This window comes from Parasteatoda tepidariorum, chromosome 3 (assembly GCF_982258835.1).
Source record: "Parasteatoda tepidariorum strain Cologne lab strain chromosome 3, Ptep-v5.0, whole genome shotgun sequence".
NCBI lineage: Eukaryota > Metazoa > Arthropoda > Arachnida > Araneae > Theridiidae > Parasteatoda > Parasteatoda tepidariorum.
Window position 1 is genome coordinate 109679802 of NC_141757.1, and position 26357 is coordinate 109706158.

A 26357-nucleotide genomic window follows, 5' to 3' on the forward strand; every position below is an offset into this window, starting at 1 on the left:
ACCACTTTCCAAGTAGCTAGAGTGCCCAAAACTCTACTGTAGCTAGTGCCTTAATGTTAATCAAAATTTTAACCACTTGCTAACTAGCTAGAGAGCTAATTTCACACTTTAATCTCTGTGACTGATGACAATGCGAACTTCAGTCATTTCCAAACTACTGCATACAGAGTTTATAGCCATTTTATAATTAAGTTGATTTTAACATCAAAAGTAGTATTAATATAGTTGCACTACATGTTGAGTGAACACACATATACATCTGCCATTACTTCTATATAAACAGCAAAACATATGAACACTGAAATGAAGAAAAGAATAAAATAGGAGCTTTAAACGCTATGTTTTTTTAGTAGACAAAAAGGAAAAAAGAATTCTATTTATGTACTTAAAAGAAAATTGCAGAGTGCATCTCTTTAGAAAAACAGGGTGATGTTTTAGTGGTGATAAAAGCTTTTTCTTAAGTGATATGTATCACGTTTTGTTTTAAATCTGACAAAAGTGAAATTATTTCCTTTCCCCATCCACTTAAAAAAGGTAGCCTTTAAAAATTTTATTATTATTATCATTATCATCTCAAACTACTTGTTCTAACCTTAATAATGGAATTTCGCCTTTGATTCAGAATTTCCTCTGGCACTGAATCAGAAGACGAAGTTCGCTGCTTATTACTTGAACTTGACTTCCTGGACAACTTTTCTTTGACTTTAGAAGGCATGGAATGTTGGTTTTTACGTTTCTTGTACTCGCTCACTAAAGAGTTTATGGTGCTTTCAGTCGCTAGGGTATAGATTTTATCTTTCATCCCTTCTTTGGAAGTTGCTACTTCCTCTTCGTCTGAACTGTCACAGTACTGAATTGGGGGCAATTCACTGCTGCTGTCAGTCAATGACGTTTGAAGGTCATTTTGCTTCGAAGGAAACAAAATATCACTATCGTCAGTTGGGGCAGCTAGGAGGAAGAATATGTGCTGATCACTAAGACGATCTACTATGTTTGGCAAACCTTCCTTGTCGATGGTCAATTCAGTGTAGGTTTCACATATTTCTTTAAACTTGACTTTTAGCAGTACAAATTCTAATATGCTAGGATCTGTTGGGAATGAGTCTTTCAATTCTCCATCTGTGGTATTTTCTGAAAATGATAACAACAATTTTTATGTTTGTTGAAAAATAACAGATTTATTATGAAAGAATATAACCTATATATCACAGAATCTCTTTTTCATAAAATAGAATTATAAGACAAAGAATGGCTCTTAATTCTTCAATAAATGTGAGAGATGAAATAGAAAAAAAAACCAAGGCAACTATACATGACATGAATAATTACACCGAAACACTATATTTTAATTAAAGCTAAAACTTCCAGTATAATGCAGTATTCCTGCACTTTTGGGTGTATTACATTAAATGCAGATGTTAATGGCACAACAGTCAAGATTGGCTATTCTGTACAAAGCAACAATGCACTTTAAGTGAATCAAACTGTACTGTGAACTACGTCTAATGCAAAAAAAAAATGGTGACATGTTAAGCAGGGACTGTGGAACGATGACAGAGTCGGAATGATGACTTTTTAATAAAAGAAGGTGACACAGCCCCTTCTAAAATGACACCTTTTCACTCACTATTCGTGTCATTTAATTTATAATTTAAAAAAAAAAAAACAGATATTTCTTTTGTGACTGAATCAAAAAAAAAATGTCTCTAATTGAAGTGAGCTTTAACATTTCCTTTGTGAAAACTGCTACCAAATAATCCCTTTACTCCAGCAAAGGAAATCCCAATTTTTGCCCCATTTAGGAAAATTCTTGATTTCATGTCACATAGGGCAGAATGAGATAGATTTTTAAAAAAAAGTGAAACAAAAGTGAATAAAACTAAATATCGTAAAATGAGATACATATATATTTAATATATGTATGTTTAACATATAAGTACACACACATATACAAGGAGGGGCGAGAGCCACCGTCCCCAAAATTATAGAGATACCTCTGTAGTCACTGATCTAAGGGTCATGTGACTTATGCTTACCTAAAGAATTCAAATTCCCTAAAGAATTGTCTTAAAAACTTAATACAGTTTAATTTTGATCCATCATTCCCGCATTTTTGGTTTAACTATATGCATAGTCTTTCCTTTAACGGTCCCATCACAAATGCTATTCTTGTAGCGGTTATAATGCTCTTTTTGACCATTTTTGAAACTAGAAGACTCCCGTGTCTAATGCTCAAAAATTTTAAAAAAAAATTTATTTTGTTTTGAGGGAAAAAAATTCCTGATGCTAACAAACAATAATAATATAGTTTGCTATGCAAACAATATTACTATTAGCCAAACAAACTAAAATAAAATTAAAAGTTTTAAATACAATATTAAACTATTTCATTTTTACTATTTTATTTATTTGCCTATCTACTACTTCTAACAAAAGGAAGAAAATAGAAATAGCATTCCTTAAAATGAATGAGTGGCATTTTGTTCACATGCTTATTATCTGTGCTGTATCAGGTTTCCTTTCATGTTAAGGAATAACCGGCTTGAAAATTTAACGCTAAACATGTAAAAAGTCATACTTTATTGCTGCCTTTTGGGACCATGTGTTTCATCTAAAGTTACATTTCACGTTAATCGATTTCGTGCTAATGAGGTACGACTGTAATTAGTTTCAATGACATATTTATTAAACTTTGTCATTTAAAAAAAATTGTACTTGCCTTTCTCAGAGATGATTTCTTCACGAGATTCGGAAATGAGCTTTCCCTTGACAAACTCCAAGTTTAAATTAGACACGGACATACACATTTCAAAAAGGACGACCATTTGAATGGTCCAACTAATTCCAGCTTGTTTATATAAGTTCGTAGCTACATTTGTCTGGGCCACTTTCTGTACTAAAAATTTCAAACCAGGTCTCCTATCAAAATTGAAAGCTGTTTCGTAGGCATCTTCGAGTGAACTAAATAAAATTTTCAATTGCTTGTTGGTCAACCTTGATAAGAAACCTAGAAATAAAAAGTGGCTTCATTATTTGCTGTACACAGGGGTGCATTATGAATACATTTAGGATACAATATGCTGCAGATGAATATATTTAAGATATATTATAGTATAAGAATGTAAAATTTAAACTACAGGTATAGTATATAAAAATTAAATATTTAAAGCTTAGGTATAATATAAAAATGGAACATTTAAGACTTACATACAATATAAAAATGGAATATTTAATGCTTAGATACAAAAAAAAAAGAATGCAACATTTAAAGCACAAAAAGTAACATAAAATGAGAATTTAGGGAATAGGTATAATATAAGAATAAAATATTTAAGATATAAATACAAGAATGCAATACTTAAAGTATAGATATAATATAAAACCAAACATTTAGGGCATATTCCTGCTCTAAATATTCCATTGTTATATTATATATTTATACTTTAAGTATTGCAACTTTATATCATAATGGAAGACATAGGTTTAGTATAAGAAAATAATATTTAAGGCATAGATAACATGTAAGAATCCAAAGCATAGGAGTGAGGTCACACTTGCAAGGAATGGAGAAAAAAGAACTGAAAAAAAAAAAACTTTTATATTTCATCAACACAGCCGACCGGACTGTGTAGGGGTCAGGAAACTGGCCTTGTATCAGAAAGGTTCTAGGTTGTTGTTGTGGTTAATTTAGGTCGCACTAGAGCTGCACAATGGGCTATTGGCGACGGTCTGGGAAACATCCCGGAGGATGATCCGAAGACATGCCATCACAATTTTGATCCTCTGCGGAGGGGATGGCACCCCTGCTTCGGTAGCCCGACGACCTGCACGCCGAAGTCGAGCACTTTACGGTAGCACAGTTTAACGAGGACCAATACCGCACACCCTCGGTCCCTACGCAGACTGATCCAAGTGGTCACCCACCCGCACACTGACCATAGCCAGTGATGCTTGACTTCGGTGATCTGCTGAGAACCGTGTCTTAACGATCAGTCCACTGCGGGACGAAAGGTTCTAGGTTCAAATCCCGGGCAAGGCATGGATGTTCTGTCATTCTCTCTGTGCTATCCATCTGTACTGTGGGAGCAACGTTGGCTAACCTAACAGGGTGCCCCTGAAAGAGTGGCCAACAAATCTGCCCTGCAAATGCCTGAATTGACGAAATGTTAACACAGGTGGGCATTGGAAATAAGAAATATCATTTTACCAACAAATTATGATATATTACTTAATACAATAAAAATTACAATATTTTAGTTTATCTATTAAGTATAAGGCTATTTATGAAGCAATAAAGTGGGCTATTAACTTAAATCAAATTTTAGGGTCAAGAGCATATAAAAACCCAAAAAGTGAAAGCTCAATAATAAAGTCGATTAAGAAAGTGAAATCTGATGAGTCAACAGAATTTATAAAACCGGAAACTATTTTGTAAAAATGTCATGAACGCACAGATTGTGTTCCCCTGGATGTATTTTAAAAACCTTTCTTGGAGAATGCGTAGAATATCTTGTTGATATATAATCATTTTATGCTCTAAAAAAGGTTTAAAACTATTAATATATTTCTCAAGATGATATTTTCATTGGATACCATTTTGTTCCGACCAAAGGTACGTACTAGAACACAGCTGAAGCAATCTTGACCAATCTCAGTAAAAAATTCTCATATCAAACACCAATGTTTACAAACAATGAACATGACCAAGAATGCCTTTAAGAGGACACCATACAGTGGAGGAAAATTTTTCTCTCCAATTGTCTTTCTACTTTGCTACTAATTTAAAATTTAAAGTGTTAGAAAAAGTGAGTTCAGACAAATCTAGAGAAAGCAATGAAGTTTCAAATTCTGAAAAGAAAATTTTAAAATGTACAAATGAAAATAAATTATGAGATCATAACTTTGGATTACGCAACGGAGAAGTTCTCTTCTAATAATTTGTTTGCATTTTAATATTTTGAAGTATTTTTTTCAGCAATCGAAACTTTATGACTTACTCCAATTTTGCCTGAAGTTACTTTTTCTTTTCTTTTTTTAAATCTGAAATTAGTAATGAAGGAGAAAGAGAATTTGAGACGAAAATTTTCTTCCACGATATGGCGTCCTCCAAGAGCTCTTTCCAGGGATGAGAGTAGTCAGAAAGTAAAAAAGAGGAAATCCAAAAAACAAAGAAAGAGGAAAAAAAAGAAGAAAAAATATATATATATAAACAAAAATTTGACAAAAAAGTGCGATTTTTAAACTTGTGAACCAAGTGAATATAAATTCCGATATGAGACTTAAATCACGTAAATATGAGACTCTACATCGAATTTAAAAAATGCGAAAATACAAATCATGATTTTTTAATTTTTTGATCACGATGCATAATTTTTAAATCGCGCGATATTACAACCACAAAAACGAATCACGATATTGGATTTTAAGCTCACGTGAATACGAATTGCTACATAGGGCTTTAAAAGCTCGTAAATACAAATCGCGATATTGATTTTTTAAATCTCGTAAGTAAGAATCGCACTGTACAATATTTAAATCGCCTGAATAAGAATCGCAACGTTTAACTTTTAAATCAGGTAAATACGAAAATCGAGATTTGATAATAAAATCGAGATTTTAAAAATGCATAAATACAAAACACGATATTGGATTTTTAAATGTCGTAAATAAGAATCATAATATACGATATTTAAATAGCGTAAATAAGAATCGCAATGTGCAACTTTTAAATCAGGTAAATACGAAAATCGATGATTGATATTAAAATCGCGTGAATAAAAATCGATATCTGAATTACGAAAATACGAGCTATCCAGCCGACGGATAAAAAATACGGAAAATCTTATTTTCTGTGCTTGAAATCGGAGAAAATAGCTAAAATAAGTAAAAATGTGGAAGGGTTAGCAGCTAGAGCGTAGATTGAATTTTCTGTTTATCTTTGAAAATCGCAAATAAATATAATTATTTTACTTCAATGACTGAATTTAAAAAAAACGGGATATTTATTTAAAAAAACGAAACTTTTAGAGAATCGGAGTTTTTGATAAAAAGGCTGAAATTCGAGAGACAAAAAAATTTCATCCCTGTATAAAGGTCAACCAGTTTTATCCCAAGGAAATGATTTTTAGAGAAACTTCAGAGGGAGGTAAAGGGACTTCAACAATTTCCCTCCGCGGAAAATTAAATTCCTCATAAAACATTTTAACTTGGGCAAAAAAAAATTTCAGCGGAAATTAGCGGAAAAAATGGAAAAATCTGAAAAAAAGCGGAAATCCGCGAATCCGCGGAAGAATCTCATCCCTGTCTTTCGGAGTGAATTCATCGAATTTTAAGTAATTAGATTTACCCTTTCTGAACATGGTATTTAAACGATTAACAGGTTGATATTGTTTATAGCAGCAGCAATCTTCAAACAAAATATTATTCTTCAATTAATAAATAACAGAAAAATTTACTATCTTCTTTATTTTCAAAATTAGCAGAGGAATATTAATTCATAAAAATTTGTACCTGGTTTCTTTTTTCCATTTGCGGGTGAAAGTATGCAACTTTCAGAAGGAAGCAAAGACAATAATGTGGGCAGCATATATTTTGTACCTTGTAAAAGAATGGAACCCAACGTTTGAAGTAAAATCTGATGAGAGAGCAAACCCACAACTAAACTACAGAATGGAACTCTGAAATAAAAACAGAAATAAGTTTGAGAAACATTTCTGAACAAAATCTAAAAAACCTACTTTAGTAAATAGTTTAAATCATAACAAAAATATATTAAAATGTATAAAAAAAATAATAATAAATGAAAAGGCAGCTGTTTAAACTTAGATTTTTTATTTTTAAAATAATTTCACAAAATCAAAATGTTTTTAACAGAAATAAATATACTATCTACATCTTATTACCTATCTATATAATATCCTTAAAGATGTTATTACCATATAACATCTAATACTAATTCTATAAAATTATATATATATATATATGCACACACACAATACAGTATCAAAGCAAGAAAACTTTAAATCATGACTTTTCTTAATCAAGCAAATCAACCTTAAATAGTCAAATATTTCATTTTTACAAAAAGATAAGAAATTTTAAAAATGCAATAATTTGAAATCACAATATAATTAACTAAGTAGCTGCAATTAAAATGAGAATACAGTTTCAGCCAATTCAACAATAGATAGAACAGACTATTGTGGGTTTTGAGGTTTTATGTCCTTTTTATACCAAACATAGCTCTAATTAACATTATGAGAAAATAAAAATAAAATGTAGTAGGAGGGATAAAAAATTTTTAAAAACATTTTTTCAACATTTAACATTTTAAACATTTTACCCAAAACTTCCTGCCGTAAATTTGCTTTTAATAATATGTTATGCTATATTATGTAGTTATGTTATTCAGCAGGAAAGTTGTGCATTGAGGGAAAAATTTCATACAAACTTAACCAGAAATTTAATACTTGAAAAGTTAAGATTGTTGGCTCACAAGGTTAAATTCCACATACATTAATAACTATGGTAAAATAAAACTTCTAAAATTTTCACAAATTACAAACTATTGCCGTAGTTCAATTTATTATAAAAAAGCCAGTTTAAAATTTCCTTAAAATTAATAATTTAAAGAGAATAAATTCTCATGTTTTCACAAGTGGTAAATTTTAAGTGTCATTTTCAAACTTTCCATTTTAAACATTTGACAATCATAATAGAAATGAGATAAGCTACAAGCAAATTTCACATGTCCTAAGCAGTAATAGAAAAGAAGAAAATTGCATTATATAATGACAGCAATGGACTAAAAGTTTGAAAGCAGTTGTGACTAACCACAAGAGGGTTAAGTAAACATATCAATTTAGTTATGCAGTGGATATTCTAAGTGAAACTACTTCCATAGCATCCTCACATTCTTACTTGTACTTGTTATTTTATGATTACATTTTTAAATGCCCTTGAATTTGTATCCTATCAATTTAATGTTAAAAAAGTCTTCTAGAAGAGAACAGGCAACCCTCAATAAACTCTTGTCCAAGAATTTTCGTTCTTTTTTCTGGAATTAAAGTAAATGAAAAAACAAAGCTTGATCCACAACAATTTAAACAAAAAGTTAGAAACCAAAAAAAGCACTTCATCAGGGGACACAATACAGAAAGGCTGACTAGCAGGTATGTTAGCAGACAGTGTGTCCTCTGATGAAGTGCTGTTTTTGCTAACATACATATCTTTAGAATTTCGTTTTTGCTTCCTAACTCTTTATTTAAATTGCTTACATAAGACAAATTTGGTTTTAGCTGCTTTTCGCACTTTTCCATTTTGACTTATTAGTTTAAAGTTTTTTCTTAAAGTTTGCTTAAATCAATTTTTACTTTGATTGAACTTAAATTCCAGAAAGTAAATTGAAAGACAAGAGAAGAGATTGGAAATAAAAAAATCACATTACTTAGAATTTCTAATTGTCATGTATATTTCATAGAAGGTGAGTCCATACCAAACCACGATTACGGTAAAACCAAGATTATGGTAAAATTCTAGTAGCTTTAAAGATGTATAAGAAATAAGCGATATTTTTTATGTTAGAGCAGCCATTGGTGAGATCCAATCACATAATAAAAGAAATATAGAGAAAAACTTTTTTGATTCAAGGAAAACTTAAATCAGTATAATTTTGTTACATAAGGTCAACTACTACCATGCAATATTCAATACTTAACAAAATGCTTTTAATGTTATTTCATTAATACAACACATTGTTGCTGTTGTCGTAGGTCATTAAGGCAGTGGGAGTGCGATTGTTTTCGTTTTCCAGTGGCGCCATCTATGGATAAGAATTCAACTTCTGTCCCACCTATTTATAGGGTGGACCCATTCATACATCCACAGATCATAATTTTGATCCGAACTAGAGAATGATCAATCTCCAATTCCTACCCAAAGAGGTATTAAGTTATGGGAACATGGAGGACTTTGTGACCAGACAGATTTAACGTGCATCAGTCACCATTTACTACACAAGGAGTCTTTGGCAGGCTGGATTCCAACTCCCATTTTCACGAGCGTGAATCCTGCGTCCTGCCAACCAGGCTCTCCCGGTCTCAATACAACACATTAGTTTCTAAATATTTGTGAGTAAATTGTAGGGGCAATTTCGTGTTAACAATTGTCTAATCAACCGATCTCTTCACCATCAACAATTCTCTTCACCATCAATATTTAATGAATTATATGTTTTTCGTTCCTGGAAAATTTTATTGTAGGAAAAAAAAGGGTATTCTCAATTTTTTCACAACATGAGCTGATATACCTTATCACAGCAGAGTCAGGATCATTTTGAGTGTAACCAGGAGGAAAAAGTAAAAAGGTAAAAGACCGATCATCATCTGCAGCACAGTGGGGTTTCACAATTACACTACTCTGTTGACACTCAAGAAGAAACACCTGAAAAAAGCAGGAAATACCTCAGATTCTTCTCAATTTATCTATAATAAATATAGATGAAAATAAGATAGCAAATATATAAGATATTAGATAGTAAACAAGTAAGCAAATAATAAAAATTTAAAATATATTTTATTCTTATCATCTACTTTGCACTACAGCCCACAACAACCTAGAGAAACCCCAATGAATTTCTTCCAACCGTTTATGTTGGATGCTTGTTTTTTCCCCCACTTAAAATCACTTTTCAATGTAATTAAACCATCTGAGTGGAGGTCTTTCCAGGTTTTAATGCCATCTGGCGTACTGAGGGTTAATATATCTTAGTGGGACACAAATTAGTGCCCAGGATATCGTATTCAGTTTAATTTGATAACTCTAATTCTGTCTGGTAGCATCTATTGATTATAAATTAAATTTTATTTCACGGAAAAAAATAAAACAATTTTTCAACACAACTTTACAAGATACGTTTGAATTTTATATTCATTGCAAGAACAAACCTCATAGTTGGCCAAAAAAAAAAAATCAAGACATTTTTTGAAACTGTATACATATAACAAACTATTTTTAAAAAGTACAAATGTTAAATTTAAAAAAATATAATATAATTTGAACTACTTAAGTATAATAAAGTCAAATTTTGTTGCAAAAATTTTCATACATTTCCAGCTATTTTGTTTTAAATGCAAACTTTTTATTAAATTTCTGGGGAATGCATGACGACGATTTTTCATCTTTTTAGTTTCAGTCATCGAAAAAACAATACTAAACTGATTTTAAAAAAAATTCTTTTGCAAATATTCAGAAAAAATTTTATTTAATCTAACACAAATTTTTAATAAACTTTAATTTCAAAGGATTCCACTTAAGCAGAAGGCCATTTGGGCCACTCTGGGATTTTGTTTACATTTACAAAAATTTATTTGGATTATGTTTTTTTTTTTTCAAAATATTTTGTTGGGATTTTTTAGACAGATGGCAGCACTTGGATTCTATTGCTCTTTAATTTGTTTATTTTTATCTAGGTGTCAGCACATTATTTTTTGAGCTGATTTGGAATATATAAGGAATTTCTTTTTCACTTTTACTAACTGTAACTGTTTTGAATATTTATATGTGCTTTGGGGGCAGGTTTTTTTTTTTTTTCTTTTTTTGATGTCTTCTAAGTGTTTTGTATATTTGTTTCAGTAAAGGTGATTATATTTCAAATTAATATGAATGTTATAATGGTAAATATTTATTTAATGTGGTAATTATTATTAGTATTATTCTTCACTAGGAGGCTTCGCCCCCTGCTCGCTGGCGCTCACCAACCCCCGGAACTGCTTTCGCAGTTCATTTCGGATTGCTTCGCAATCCAATGCTCGCTTTGCTCGCTCATTGGATACGTTCTTAACGTCTAGTTTTTGTATACTTTTCTGAATACTGAAGTTCCGAAAACAAAGTCTTTCCCACCAGAGGGCTAAAGCCATGTGTTGTAAAACAATATGAAATAGTAGTCTGCCACCGAAAGCCGGGTGTAAAGCATCGGCTTTGAAAAAGGTAATTTTGTATTTTTAATTCTCTGAAGGGTGCTACCTTAATAATATGGAATTTGTAAAATAAATGTATATATTTTTGATTGTTGATGAAGCCCATCATTTTGTGTTTTCATCAGTGTTCAGAAGCAGAAAAACTATAAGTTTTTTATCTTATCACAAAAATATAAAATGTATAAAAAACAAAGAAAAGAGTAAGAAAATGAGTATAGTCATAGAAAAAGTTAAAATTATAATATAGTATTTGTCAGTTAGAATAAAACTTTTTGTTTAAGTCATTGCTAACAATTCAAATTTCTCCGAGGCAATTCTAAAGTATAAATTAAGGTAGTATTGTTAAGTTGAAACACAAATAATGAAAGTAGGGGTAAAGCTTGTACTGTAAAATTAAAACAATATTTTTAATCAATGAGCCAAGTTCTTCAAGAAGCAGTTGTAGAAGTAGGTTGCTTATTTAAAACTTTTTATAGAATTTCCTTAAGAACACAATTGTTAATTTGGGCATTTGGCGATACAACACTTTTAGAATTGAAGGATTTGTTACGCCAAGTGCTCAGGTATCATAATTTTGATCTAGTTGCGCTTCTATGTCATTTTGATTTATGTTGCTAAGTTAACTTTCAAAAAATTCTATGGCTGGCAACAGCATTTTTATTTTTTACGTTGTTTATTTTTATTTCTTTTAGAATTCGTTATTTTTTTAGCGAAATTTTTTTTAACCTAACAGAATTCTTCGCCGACTGTTTTCTCTAAGAATGAAGAAAATAAATTAAATATTTAATTGTTGTGAAAAGAATGTTATTTAGTTGTACAAAGTACTTCAGCCAAAATTTGGGAGTCACGTAAGAGAATTATATATATTAGATCAGAAACACATCATTAAAAGGCAGAACGCTTTGGTGTTTTCAAAACAAAGCAAACGTTGCCATCGGCGGAAAAGAAATACAGCCAAAATTTGGGAGCCACGTAAGAGAATTATATATAATAGATGCTTGTATTTTCATTAGGGGCCTCGGGGCACTGTTAGTTTTGGCTTTGCCACTAAGAACAGAAAGGCTCCTGTCTGTTTACAGACAGTGTGTCCCCTGGTGAATTGCTGCTCTGTAAACACACAACTTTATTTAAATTTTATTTAAATTATATTTAAATTATTTTTGAGTAAATTTATATTATTACTAGCTTAAACTCTGCTGATGTCATATTAAAATTAATGATTGAAACATAGAGATTAAAGAGATTTCTAAACACAAAGAAATAAATTTTTTTTAAGCATTCAAAATTTGAATAAATGAGATACAAATAAAACATAAACAACATGATTGCACACTCCTTTGCATCTTAAAACAAACTTAAACAGAAATCAGATTTATTAATTTTGATGAATAAATTATTAAGATAACTGATAAGAATTACGAATATTATTATATAAAAATTAGTATGTGAACTACTTAAATTAATAAAATTATTTAGTTATTTTAAAATATACTAAAAAAGCTGTTTATTAATTTACTGATTTAAAAAAAAGGAAATAGATTTAAATATAATTTTATCTTCAAAATGCATTTTTAAAATTTTTGATAATTTTTGGCATCACCAAGAAGAATAGTGACAAAACTAAAAGCCATTAAGTTCAAATTTAGGCATCTCCCACACAGAGAGTGAATATGAGTAGGTAAGCTCCTTAAAAAAACAAATACAGTAGAACCTCGATTAACCGAGCTTCGATTAACCGAGGTTTCTGTTAACCGAGGCAATAACGAAGTCCAAATTTTTTTTCTCCTCTCCAAAATGAGCTTGTAAGAAATTATACACATATTAGTTCGTTGTCCGTGTTACAGGCACTTATTCCCCACAAAAGCACTCAACTTCCATGAAATATTACACCCTGAGAAGAAAACATCCATGAATGCTTTGTTAACAGTGGTCATGTGACTTGTAAGTTTAATCATGTAAATTTTAAAAATACAATATTTTCTTGAGATTTGTGTTATTTTTGAAAATGCGTCTTTCGATATTTAACTAAGTATAGTTAAAAAAAATAATCCATTTTACTTTTCAAAATTTACTACTAGAGCTGATTACCTTTTTAAGTCCTTTTAACTGTGAAACATAAGTTCATATATGTTTATTTTTATCATTTAAAAAACGTTCTATTGTTTTTTACTTTAAAAGTAGTTAAATTCGCTAGCACGGAAGGTTTTTATATATGGTTCCTATTAACCGAGATTTCCGATATCCGAGGTACTAGCGGTCCCAATTAGCTCGGATAATCGAGGTCTTACTGTAATATAATACATTACAAACACTAGGACTGGTAGATGTTAAGATTTTGACACAGCGATGTATCGTCACACTAACATTGCGATATTTTGATGCATCGCGATGTTTCTGTACAGAATGTTTTACATTCAGTACTGTGTAAATTCGCAGATAGTAAGTTGCATTTATTTTTAAATCAACGTTGCATTTTTTATAACTGTTTCTCAATATTTAAAGACGTGGTTATCCACAAAATAGCAGTTAAAAATCATTAAACGGCTGGAGTGATTGTAAAAAAAAAAAAACAATAGGATTTGCATACACATAATTAAAAGAAAACCCTTCCATAATTAAGAGATTCAAAAACACTTCGATTCTCAATCATATTCGGATTCATCATGTCAGCAAAATGATGAGTCACGATGTAAAAAAGATCGGGAAAGATGAGGAATATCGCCACAGCTTTCACTGCACACTTACGGAGGAAAATGCTTTACGTGGGAGCTAGAAGACATTGATATACTATCGCTAACACTTCTCAAGATCACGGGCGTAGATATCGATGTCAACGATACATCAGGAAATATTGTATACACCGCAGTTAATCACAATTTCAGATGCTTCGAAAAATTGCCGATCCAAACATCAGATCTGCGATGATTGCATAGAATCGATATTTTCCGATGCATCGATTTATCACCCAGTCCTAACAAACTCATTTAGAATGTGAACTTGACAATTTCAAAAAAAAAAAAATTTTTAAATATAAAAAACTTCGTAAAACAATATTTTTGTAACTTTTCTAATTGTAAGGAACTACTGAGAAAACTATACCTGGTGCGACAGTTGTCTCAGTCGTTCACATTCTTGCAAACTACAATCTTTTCGAGCAGCCACTTTCACTTCCCCGACATCACCGTAAAAATTATCTGAATCAACATGAAAACAAACCATCAGTTGCTTAACACTGTGTAGGCTGACCTTGCAAGCTCGCTTCAAATGCAAACAGAGTATATCCCACATATCCACTGTCAAAAATTCACCTGCACTCATTACAGTATGCCTGAAAGGAAAATTAAAACTATAATATTAAAAAAATACGGTAAACGAAAACACAATATGAAATCTCAAAATGTAAATCATTATTAAGTTGGAAACATTCAATATAAGCTAACCACTGGTCTAGTGGTTACTGTACTGCCCACCGTGAAAAATTATTAACGACATACACAAAAAATTTTGCTAAAAACATCTTGGACACTTCATTTTTGTCGTACAAAAATAGTTATTAATTTAATGAGTTAATAAAATTCATAATATCGTGAACAATCTTGGTGAAAGAATGAATACTTTTGTAGTACAACTATAGAAAAATTGTGCTATGAACACCATTATATTTCCTTTTCATCTTATAAAAACAATGACAAATTTAAAATGAGACATTAATGCAGAAAGAATTTAAGCTATAAAATTTCACTGTAATGCATTAGTAAAAAAATCATAGTATGGTGAACAATCTTGGTGAAACAATGATTACTTTTGTACCACTACTATGGAATACTGTGTTAAGAACATCACTAACACTTATTTTTATTCTTATTAAAACAATGAAAAATTTAAAATGAGATGTTAGCGCAGAAAGAATTTAAGCTATAAAATTTCCCTGTAATACAGTTTTAATGTATTAGTAAAAACTCACAATATGGTGAAACAATGATTACTATCGTATCACTATTATCGAAAAATTGTGTTAAGTACATCACTAACACTTCCTTTGTATCTTATATAAACAATGACAAATTTAAAATTAGACATTAGTGCAGAGAGAATTTTAGCTTTAAAATTTCACTATAATACAGTTTTGATGCATTAATAAAAAATCATGGTTTGGAAAACAATCTTGGTGAAACATTGATTACTTTTGTACTACTAATATGGAAAAATTGTGCTAAGAACATCACTTTACTTCCTTTTTATCTCATGAAAACAAAGACATGTTTAAAATGAGATGTTAGAACAGAGAGAATTGCATACAACAGTAAAGACAGTAAAAAAAATTAATTCACAAATAAACAAAATTAACATTAAAATCATAGTTTATCACAAACATACTTTATGCTGAAGTTTTAACAGTTCATATCAAAAAAGTAAAGATGAACAGACTCTAGTATTAAAAAGTTACCTTCAATCAAGTATTTTGATACCAAAGATATTTTTTATTAAGATAGTAATGAAATAATAAGAGAATAAAATTTAAATTTTTCTTAGTACCTTAAACAAGAGCAGCCAAGGCGTGAGATAATTTCTGATTGTTGTGCAACACATTCTGTTAATACAAGCAATAACTGATTAAACATCAGTAGAGTTCCAGTTTCTCTAACTCTTGTTACAGATGATTCTAAATTAAAAAAATATCGTAATTTATATATAATTAAAATGAAACAAATAATAATTATGCAACAGCAAAAGAAATGTGGAAATTTTGATTCATGTGATTCTACACCTTACAAAAAAATTGTGTTAAGTGATTTTTTCTCAGTAGTTATCGGATGCTCGTTTAAAGAAAAAAAACAAAAGAAGATAGAAATGTAGGCTTGCTACACTCTGATAAGGGAATCGGCAATTTATTCTCAAAAAGTTTCAATATTAGTAAAAAAGTTCATCAGCAGATGGGACTGACAACAGGAAAAATATATAAGACTATGTTTTCTTCAGTACACCAAATCATTTTAAAATAAAATACATGCATAGGCATATATAAATTTTATAAACAGATATACATGTTATTGTTGCAAATGACACATATTTTGAAAACATAGTATCTTTTAATGATCTCTGTTACAAACTTTGAAAAACTTCAAGTGAATTCGAATCTTTAATGCTCAAAAGAATAGCATGTCTCACCGGAGTATGTAACTGTCCTGTTACTTGTTTTATTTTCTAATATTGTAATGTTTATGTAAAATATAATGTTTTGTCACTAATTTATGTTTATGCTAATAAAATATTTTTAAAAAAAATAGTGAGCTATTGTTAGCAAAATAATTTTGAATAGCTCTGGAGTTAGGTCACTAAAGATTCATTACTACACAATAAATACTGGTAATTTTTATTTCATTTTATAACCATCGTCGAACAGCCACAGACCAAACTTTTTTGGTTTACAAATACTAATGTTCAACTGTGCAGCCTTGCAATTTTGAACCCAGTCCATAAGACAAGGCAACTCCAGGATCAAGCATTGAGAGAAATTTGCCTTTGTGGAAGACTTTTTCTGATCTATCATGGATCAAATAATGGTAATTGTGGAAATGAACGTTGGTTTTATAATTTTTAGATCATAAAAGCCAATCAAATTTTTCTAAGTAGCTACTAGGATTTTTATCTTAAGCATTTATTGCAATTATAACATGCCATAAGAGTTTCCGTTTAAAACTACATGGCAGTCAGAATTTTCTGTACATTAGATACAAAATAAATAAATTAATTAAAGTGCAATCATAAATTTCTTTTTGAATTTTTACAATATTTTGAAACAGTATAACTTAGAATAGACTTTAAACTTAAACTAATACAGAAATACAGTTTATTTTCAAAATCTAAGTGATGAAAATTATAAATAATGCATTTTATTAATACCTATAATAATTTGAATATAATCTACTATAAGATCTGTTGCTAACCCGCAACACTGTTTAAAATTTGTAGCAAAATTTTCCCATCCTTTATAAAGTCTGGTAGTTCTCCTCAGCCATTGTTGAAGCATAGGCAGCAAAAGGTGATTAATGCAAAAAATTCCAAACTCAGGACCTTAAAATTAAAAAAGAAAGACACGTCTGTCAATAAGAAATATTAATTATTAGAAAATATTATGCAATACAGAAAATATATATATTATGGAAAATATTAATAATCCTTGTAATGTAAGTTAATTATTTAAATAAAACTAAATTTTTCATTAAGTAAAACTAAAAAAAAAGCAATTATTCCACAGATATTATCTATAATTTAAAATTTATATACATTAAATAATAAATTAAAGCTAATATAAAAAATTCCCTTTTTGATGTTAAATATAGAGAGTAATGTGTCATAAATTTTAAACTTAGTGTTATCAACTTACTCTAAAAATAACCTTAGCTCTTATGCCAATTTAAGGTTTCTATATAAAACCAAAATATTCAACAGTCTTCAAATGTTGGATATTAAGATTTTTTTCAAAACCATTATATTTTGGTTTATAATTCAATATGCTCTAATAAGTTCGAAGTATATCTTAGTGAAAAACTAAGTTTTTAACTCCATTTTTCCTTAAATACTAAAAATTTTGCTAGAAAATAATTTTTAATTACTGTATCATCAATAATTTATATTGCCCTAATTCATATGACAACATACATTCCCATAACTTTTCTGTATTTATATTTAACTAATAAACAATTAAAGATTTGTTTAAATAATGTTAAAATCTGTAGTCAATAATATATGTCATTATTACATAGAGTCTATTAGATCTAAGATAATTCCAACCACTTAACAACAAATAAAGGTAGCAAAAAAAACGTTAAAAAAAAGGCTTGTCTTCACTTTCTGGAGTTTTAGAAGAAAACACGTTTGAAAAACTAAGAAAAATAAAATTAAGTATACAATGACCCTTAGGAGAAAAAAAAGAACTGAAAATATGATTTTACACATACCAGGTACATCTTTTAAATTGTGCAGCATTTTGAAAAGAGTTTCCATTGTTGCTGACTGATACTGTTTAGGACACATGGCTAAAGTGCCAACTAAACCCTCGATTAACAAAAACCAAACGTGGATTATTCCTGTAGATTTGTCCAAACTTGCCAGAGAGACTGGTACATCATTAATTCCAGGAATGTCATTAAGCTGTGAACAGGTTTTATTAATATATTTCAAGTTTAAACAGGTTTAATTAAAATTGAGAAAGTATCTAGCAGCAACCGACTTATTACACAAAAAGGCAAATGTTTTATGCAACAAACAGTGTTAAAAGTGACACATTACTTTTTTCAAAAAATTCAATAATAAGTTAAAAATTGCAATTACTAATTATCTTATAAAGGATTTATAAAGTCTTTTGACACAAACTATCTTTTACCATTGCCTAAACAGTTTTAAACAATAATTTGAAAGAAATTGAATAAAAAAGATTTGAAAGAGACATTTTGAAATAAAAGTAAAATTGTTAAACAATATTTATGTTTCTAACTAAAAAAAATAGAAATCGTATTGTTTCAATGTTATTTTCAGCCACTAAAAGCCTTGAAACAAGATCTGATCCTTTACTTAATTTTTACTTAAACAAGAGTTTACCTTTTCATATTTTATTAGCTAATAAAAAAAACAAGATCTCTATTATTCACAAAATTTGTAGGTGTGCACGTGAACTTATATGCAAATTTCATGGATAATGTACAAAATGGTCAAAAGACGTCACCCCCATATGTTTAATCATTTGAAACCAAAACTTAAGTTTTAAATAGCATTTTTTTATTACATTTTAAAGTAAAAAAAAGTTAAAGATGAAAATTAAAAAAGAATGTGCAATATCCCTTCTTTTCTCAACAGGGAAGGGTTAATATTCTTCTCAATAATAAGAAAACTCTTTAAGCACCCTTTCTCAATATTTTAAATAAAAAAAGAAAATTTCCCGAATAATCATTGATTTAAATTTAGCCAAGTTGAAAACGTGCATAAAAATCCATCAGCTGAATAACTCTAAATAACATACAAAAAAATTTCTTCGTAGATATTTAACAATTGTTAGAATTTTTTTTTTATGTGAGAAATTTGAAAAAGTATTATAAATGTATATTTCAATATCTCCCTTTTCCATACTTTCAAAATATCACAGGGTACAGTTTCACATTGATCGAGAATCTTCCAAAAATTGAAAATTGGAGTTGCAGGATGCAATGAAATCTTTGACAATATGAAACTCTGACGCTTCAAACGCATCAACCAGTTAATTGAAAATAGGAAAGTTATAAAATCAAAAATTATTATAACTTTAATGAATCTTTTCAAAATGCAAGGTATAAATTTCTATATTTCATAACAACAGAATCGTCTAACACAATTTTCCATTGTTGTCAGAGCATATAATCCACAAAATCACATAGAAAGATCCAGTTTAAGAAACAAAGATACAATATATATATATATATATTCCAATAACATACAAGTTACACTATAAAGGCTTAAGCATATAACTAATGCAAATGTAAAATTTAAAAGTCTACTTTATGCATTTTAATTTTTCATGAAGTATTTGTTTGGCTAGCAACGTCCTACAATCAAACAGTAACAAATTTTTTTCACAACATCTAGTACAGAATTTAAACTTTAATTACATTTAAAATTCATTGCTAATTATATAAGTACATACATTTAAAAAATTCAAAGTAAATGTGACATGGTATAAACTAATAAAATAAAAGACTCAAACAAAAAAAATTAAGCAAACAATAGTAAAATTTTTATTAAAGCTTGGGAAAAATTAATAGGTACTATACTTAATTTAACTATACTTTATTAATGACATGATTGAAATTATCCATAAAATAAAATTATCCATAAAAATAAAATTATCCATAAAATTATCCATAAAAATAAAAAATTGCATTAATTTAACTTATTTTTATATAAAAAGCATTCTTACTGTTTTTAAATCCCCCATATCCTCATATCTATGTTCGTAATCACTTCTTGTAGAACTATTCGATATTGAATCTGGCTCTTCAAAATAAATAACATCCATATCAGGAATTATTGGATCGACAAGACTAGGTTCAGAATACAAATGAATCCTAGACAAAAAATTTTAAAAAAATTTTTTACAATACAGATTTGATTTTTATTGACTTGGGATAATACAAAAAAAAGAAGAAAAAAAAATCTAATAATTTTTTTTTGACTCAAAAGAAGAGTCTCTCAACTGCTAGTCCACAAAATACAATAAAGACTTGTTTACCTATTTATAGGAAAAAACAAAGCAGAAGGATTTCCTCTTTTATTTATTTCATATTCACTTGTATGCTTTTGCTACTTGCACACAATTAAACGATTTGGTCTCACTATTTTGTTATTTAAATAGCTAAGTTAAGATTTGTATTAAAATTAATATATATTTTATTTATATTTTAATAAGTTTGGTTTCAAAACAGTTTTCATTATAGAGACTATGCGAATTATCAAAAAGAAGCTGGTCAATAAATTGTAAAGAGCCACAGTTTTGTCGAAGTAAAAATTGTCCCAACAGTCCAAACTATGAAACTTACCAATCCATGTTAAAATACTGAATTATTTTATTGCTCTTTTGAGTATACCAGGTAAAAAAAATTGCCCTCCTGTATTAAACTAATTCAAAAGTAGAAATAAAGTAAAAATACATATTGAATGCAAAAGGAATGTATTTTATTCAAAAATTTTAAACTATAAAGACCTCATTTCGTTTTCATTTCGTACCTGTGTGCAGAATTGAAAACTGGACAAGTAGGTATTTGATACATGGATGATAGGATGTCAGAACATTTTTCTAAGTATTTCAGAGCAGCTAAACACATGTCGAGAGGAACACTTGGTTCATTGGAATAATCAGCCATAACTTCTGAATTCGATGAATCCAATTCAACAGCTTCAAAATTTAAAAAGTGTTTAGTATTTATGAAATTTGTAAATGACAGTTTTTTCAACATCAAAGAAAACAGACTACAATTTTACAATCATTTTTAGTTAAATATCACAATAAGAGACTAGTGGAATATTATAAAGCAAAACACATTAATTATTGTTAGATTTACAATAATGTACAAGATTATAAATTTCAAATATAAAATAAAAAGCAATTAATAAAATAATTCAAGTTAGACGAAAAATCTAAACATAAACCTACTGATAGTTCTGAATGAAGTATATCGTTATTTTTTTTATCATATCAACCCAAATGGTGGTGCACATAAGAAACTTCACAACCAACATATCATTTATCACACAGAAGAAAAAAAACACTGATTTTTATGCACCCAAATACCCACCTATCTAGCTGATAGAAAAATGACCCTTCATATCCTAGTTTTTTGCCTGAACTGTTTGCGCAGGATATTTTATAACAGTTGTTGAATAGCCGACCCAATTTTCCGTTTACGATGACCACTGTTTAACTCCGCAGCCTTGAAATTTTGAACCCAATACAGAAGATAAGGGAACTCCTGGATCAAGTATTGGGAGAAATTTTGCCTTTGTGGAGGACTTTTTCATGGAACTAACCTGCATTTGAGTTAAATGGGGAGGAAAAGAATGAAAACCTCTTACCGTTAGCCTGATCACAAGGGGACTCTAACCCATGATCCTGAGGATATTTTACCTTATCACTGTGGTGGATGCGAGTCGGGTGCGGAATTTTGTATCGATCAGTCATCTTTAGTATTTGAACCCCCTTGATCTCATTGGATGCAAACGATCTACCCCCTGAGTCGGCTCTTGTGTAGGATATTTGGAAAATATGTGTAACCAATTCTGTTGCAAATATAGGGGGGAGGGGAATGTGAACATCGTAAAAGACTAAAAACTAAAATGTCAAACTTGCCAGCGGGTTAACTTTAGTCTAAGAAGCAAATATTATTATAGAGTAAAAAAAAAGATACAATGACAAAAAAAACTCATGGCAGGGTGTGCAATCATCCAACTTACATGATTTCTTAATAGATTTGTTCAAATATAGAAACAATCTTGCAAACAGATAAAAACTTGACACAAATAGACAATAAAAAAAGTACTTTTGCAAGATGCTTGCACAATTTTTAGAGGAAAAATAATTTATTAGAAAAACCAACAGAGTCAAAAGGCACTGATCTATATTAATTAAACTAAATTAATTTAGTCAAAATTCTTCATGTTGTATAGTGCTAGCAAATTCACATTTTGGTTTAAACTCCAAAATGATGTGTATCATTAATTTAGAAAATGGAAATTTATCCACAAAGATTTAACAATTTAAATTTTTTTTAAGCCAGCACTCATCACACAACTATTTAAATAACAGAATGTATTACTAACCTGGACCACGGACATGTTTCAAAAGACACAAAAGGCAATCCACAGCAGCATAAGCAAACACAAATACATTGTCCGTAGCCAAAAAAGCCTCAAAGACATCTAAAACAACTCGCAAGTGATCGTTTCGATCGCGTTCAAAGCTGGAATCACTTCGATTGGACACGGCACTTGGTATCTGAACAGTCCTTAAAGCTCCGAACAGAGGTCGCCAGCCTGAGCGGATTTCTGTTGTGCAACCTTCTACAAATTCACAAATTGAACTCACAATCTAGAACCGAAATTAGTTTTATAAATATGAATTTAGGATTTAAATAACTGTTTTGCAGACTTTAATTTCATAAATTTTTTTGTAGAAAGCAGAAATGCAGATTGCATTAATATTAAATAATTTAAATAGAACAAAAGTTATTTTATTCATTTTAATGCCTGAGGAAAAGCAGAAAGGCAGGTTAAATTACCAAATTAAGATAAACCAATATTGCTGATTTAAATTCTGAGGATTAATATTTTTATTTCAAACTTATGTTCCAATATCTTTAAAAAATAATTAGTCATACAAGATATACAGTGCCACAAATAAAATATTTACACTCACTGTTCTAATAACCTTCTCAAGATACATAGATTGTTTATACATCTTTAGATGATAGATTTTTTTTAGAAGATAATATAGAAGATAGATTGTTTATACATCTTTAAAAATAATATAATTAAATCGAATCGGGGCTCGAAATTAAAAGTAATATGTACGTTTTCTCAGTCTCAAAACAAAAATATATATTATAAAGAAATTACAGGTAAAGTTATTGTTGCACTGCTACTGATCACATTTTTTCTTGTTATCAGCATAATTAATTGTATATCTGAGTTTTGTTTCCCAATAAAAGTTTCTCATACATTAAAAATAGATAAAAGCAAATTATTTTCAAGAAATAACAGATGATTTATGTTAAGTTTTAGTCTTTATTTCTACTTCTTCAATTTTTTCAACAGTTTTGGGAAGGGGTGAGACAAAGCATTCATTTACCTTTCTTTTTCACCTTATTTTTTTACTTACCATATATTTATAAATATTAGCCTATCTGTGTAAAACCCTAAGAGTAAGCATTTCCACTTTTGTTAACCCCTCTCTTCCCCGCAAGCATTTCAGATGAGCAGTGCAGATTAATGCTACATCATCAGCCCAACTGGTTTTTATCCACTGGTTCAATCAGCTCTCTCCTACTCCATGCTTTTCACCATTAGAAATTAATCTCTGCAACAGTTCAACTTGGTAGAAAGCCAAAGTAAAGCATTATGGCAATAGTTATCTAAATTTCATGTGGTACTTTTTTATTGTTGTTTTCATTTTCTGCTGCTAGTAGTCCAGTGCCCACAAAGCTTGCACGCACTACCAGCTGAACTAGAAACCAAAATGGAAACCTTTCAGCGTATTTACGCTTGTAATGCCTTCCTGGAATTTTTCAAGGTTAATGAATACGATTATAAGCCGATTCCCTCCTCTCCTAAGCTTTCAAAAATTTTCTAAAAATTCTCGGCTTATATTCAGAAATATACAGCATTAGAGGGTTGTATATAAAAAAAAATGCCTACCTATATGAATAAAAGCTAAATGAAAAAGCCTATATGAATGAAAAATTAATTTAAAGAAATTCATACCCTTGCTTATCATAAACAGAAAACAAAACAGCCAACAGAAATAGGATTTATTAGTAGGAAAAAAATGTAAATAATCTGTACATAGAAGTGAAAAAATTATGAGTTCTGATATTGTTGAGAATATCATAAAAGATTTGAAGCAGGTTTTAAGTTGAATTTATTAAAAGGATATCACTCTCATTTTCCTTTCAATTTCTTTTATTTATTTTTTATGCACAGTGTGATAGAGGAAAACTTTTTTTTTAAAAACAAAAATAGCATCATTACAGAATAAAAGGAGCAAGCTAATCCTTAAATTTCATTTTCAAATTTCAGGGAGCACGTTTCGTATTTTAGAGTACCTCTAATTAAATAATAACATGCCTTGCTCGACCCTGTGAAAGCAAAAATATGTGCCTCAGAATTTTTACACACCAGGCAATATTAATTTCAAGTTCTACTTCTTATACAGCCAAATCAAATCTGCTTAATAATATCTAAAAAAGACTTCTATATGAAACTGAACTTACTTGCTCTTGAACATCAATATCGCATAATTCTAGGCACAAAAGATTTTCAAATGGCTTAAAAAGTGCTTCGTTGAAATGGAAATGAGGAAGCTCCGAGTTTGAAGACAACAATGCACTAACAATATCATGAATTGTAGAAACACCTTTTTTGGATATTAAGCTCTCTTTGTGGCAAGAAGCCTGAAAACAAACACATTTAGCTTTGTAAATTAAATTTCATTTCAGATTGAGGATAAAAGAGGTTTGAAAATTGATCAGGGTTGATACTTAAAATAAAGAAATTTTTTCCCTAACATGACCAGGTTTTCCAGGTAGATTTACAAAAAATTCCAGAATTTTTTTGAAAAATCAAAAAAATTTATATTTAAAAAAAAAGTAAATAAAAAGTATAAACAAAATTGCAACTCTAAGAAAGCATTTATAGCTTATTTTTAATTTTGAAAAAAAACCAAAAGATTTAAATAATGTCAATTCTGATCAAAAATAATGAATTGTCAGAACTATAAATGTGATTGAAAGGGAAAATAAGACTAAGATAATTTACTGGGCCATATTTTAAAAAATATATATATTCGTACGAAGTGGTTGAAAAAAAATATATACATAATCTGTGAAGTTAAATCAACATAAGAACATTTTTTAAAACAAAAATGCAATAAACAATTAAAACCCAATATATTAGCTTCGATTAAAAATTAATTGTGGGAAAGATAAGCACCAATAAGATTGCAATACTAATTTGAAAAGATAATAATTGAAAAAACATATTTTTAACAACAATTATTAAACCATCCTAAAAAGAAACCAACAAATACATAAACAATCCATATCTAATAAAAAATAATCCAAACTTATTAAGTAAAGTAGAATAAATAAGTAAAAATTAATGCTTTTTATCAACAGACAAGCAAAAATTAATAAATGAATATATAAGTAAATCAAGGATAAAAACATAATATTTATAATCTTTAGCTATAAGATAGATGAATCATCCTAAAATATGAAGCAAAGCTGCAAGAAAACAAAAATTAAAAGTAGAACTTATTAATCATTAATATAAAAAAATAACTTTTCAATAAGTAATCCTAAAAAGATAATTAAAAAACTAGATAAATAAAAATATTATACAAATAATCTGTATTTATTTGAAATTTAATTAGCTGATGAACGTTTTTAAGAATAAAAGAGAAAAAAGACAAAGAAAAAAACCTATAAAAATGTAATATGTTATGATTTTCTTTTTAAAAAAGCTTTTCTAATAAACTAAAAATGTGATGCCTTATTTCCCCCATTTAACGAATAAAAAACCTTGAATTAATGAATTATTTCACAAAAATTAGAAAAAATTATGATAATAAATAAATGTTCTTAATATTTGCATATCATTTTCACTTTTTAAGACTAGAAGGTTTCTCTTCATGTATATATACCATTTAATTTCATGTTAGAAACTTTATCTAAATCTTAATGCTTGCTTTGTCTCCTTAATTAAGACATTTTTCCTTAATTTTCTTCAACTACCATTAAATAGAATATTGTATACAGCAATTAATAATTATTATATTGTTCAAAAAATTAACAATCAACACTATAAAAACTATATTAAATATAAATCAATTAAGCAGGATTTGTACAACTTAAACAAAACAATATCTTTAAAGCAATTGAAGAACAATTGCAATGAATGGTGTAAAAGTGCAGTTGGTCCATTATTTAACCCACCTTCATTTACTGAGCTTTGAAGTATAACAAGTTTTATTTTTCCCTCATTATAATGAAGGCTCTATTTCATAGATAATTAAAAATCCCAAAAATTGCAATTATTTCAAAAATTTAAATAAAACATTTTTTATCCTTTTTGCAAAAC

At 29.1% G+C, this 26357-nt stretch overlaps 1 protein-coding gene across 4 annotated transcripts in view; it reads right to left on the bottom strand.

Moving 5' to 3' along the window:
* Positions 1 to 26357, bottom strand: part of LOC107454787 (brefeldin A-inhibited guanine nucleotide-exchange protein 3) — a 62228-nt gene that overhangs the window by 1165 nt on the left and 34706 nt on the right. For all 4 annotated transcript variants that reach the window (XM_087159912.1, XM_087159911.1, XM_087159913.1 and 1 more), the window contains 12 exons: positions 24491 to 24670; positions 22323 to 22590; positions 20733 to 20901; positions 19927 to 20074; positions 17939 to 18131; positions 16881 to 17051; positions 15513 to 15639; positions 14076 to 14304; positions 9308 to 9441; positions 6511 to 6677; positions 2720 to 3007; positions 593 to 1131 (listed from right to left, as the gene is read on the bottom strand). In XM_087159912.1, the coding sequence (XP_087016038.1) occupies positions 593 to 1131; positions 2720 to 3007; positions 6511 to 6677; positions 9308 to 9441; positions 14076 to 14304; positions 15513 to 15639; positions 16881 to 17051; positions 17939 to 18131; positions 19927 to 20074; positions 20733 to 20901; positions 22323 to 22590; positions 24491 to 24670 (2613 nt within the window). The remainder of the gene's footprint in view (positions 1 to 592; positions 1132 to 2719; positions 3008 to 6510; positions 6678 to 9307; positions 9442 to 14075; positions 14305 to 15512; positions 15640 to 16880; positions 17052 to 17938; positions 18132 to 19926; positions 20075 to 20732; positions 20902 to 22322; positions 22591 to 24490; positions 24671 to 26357) is intronic.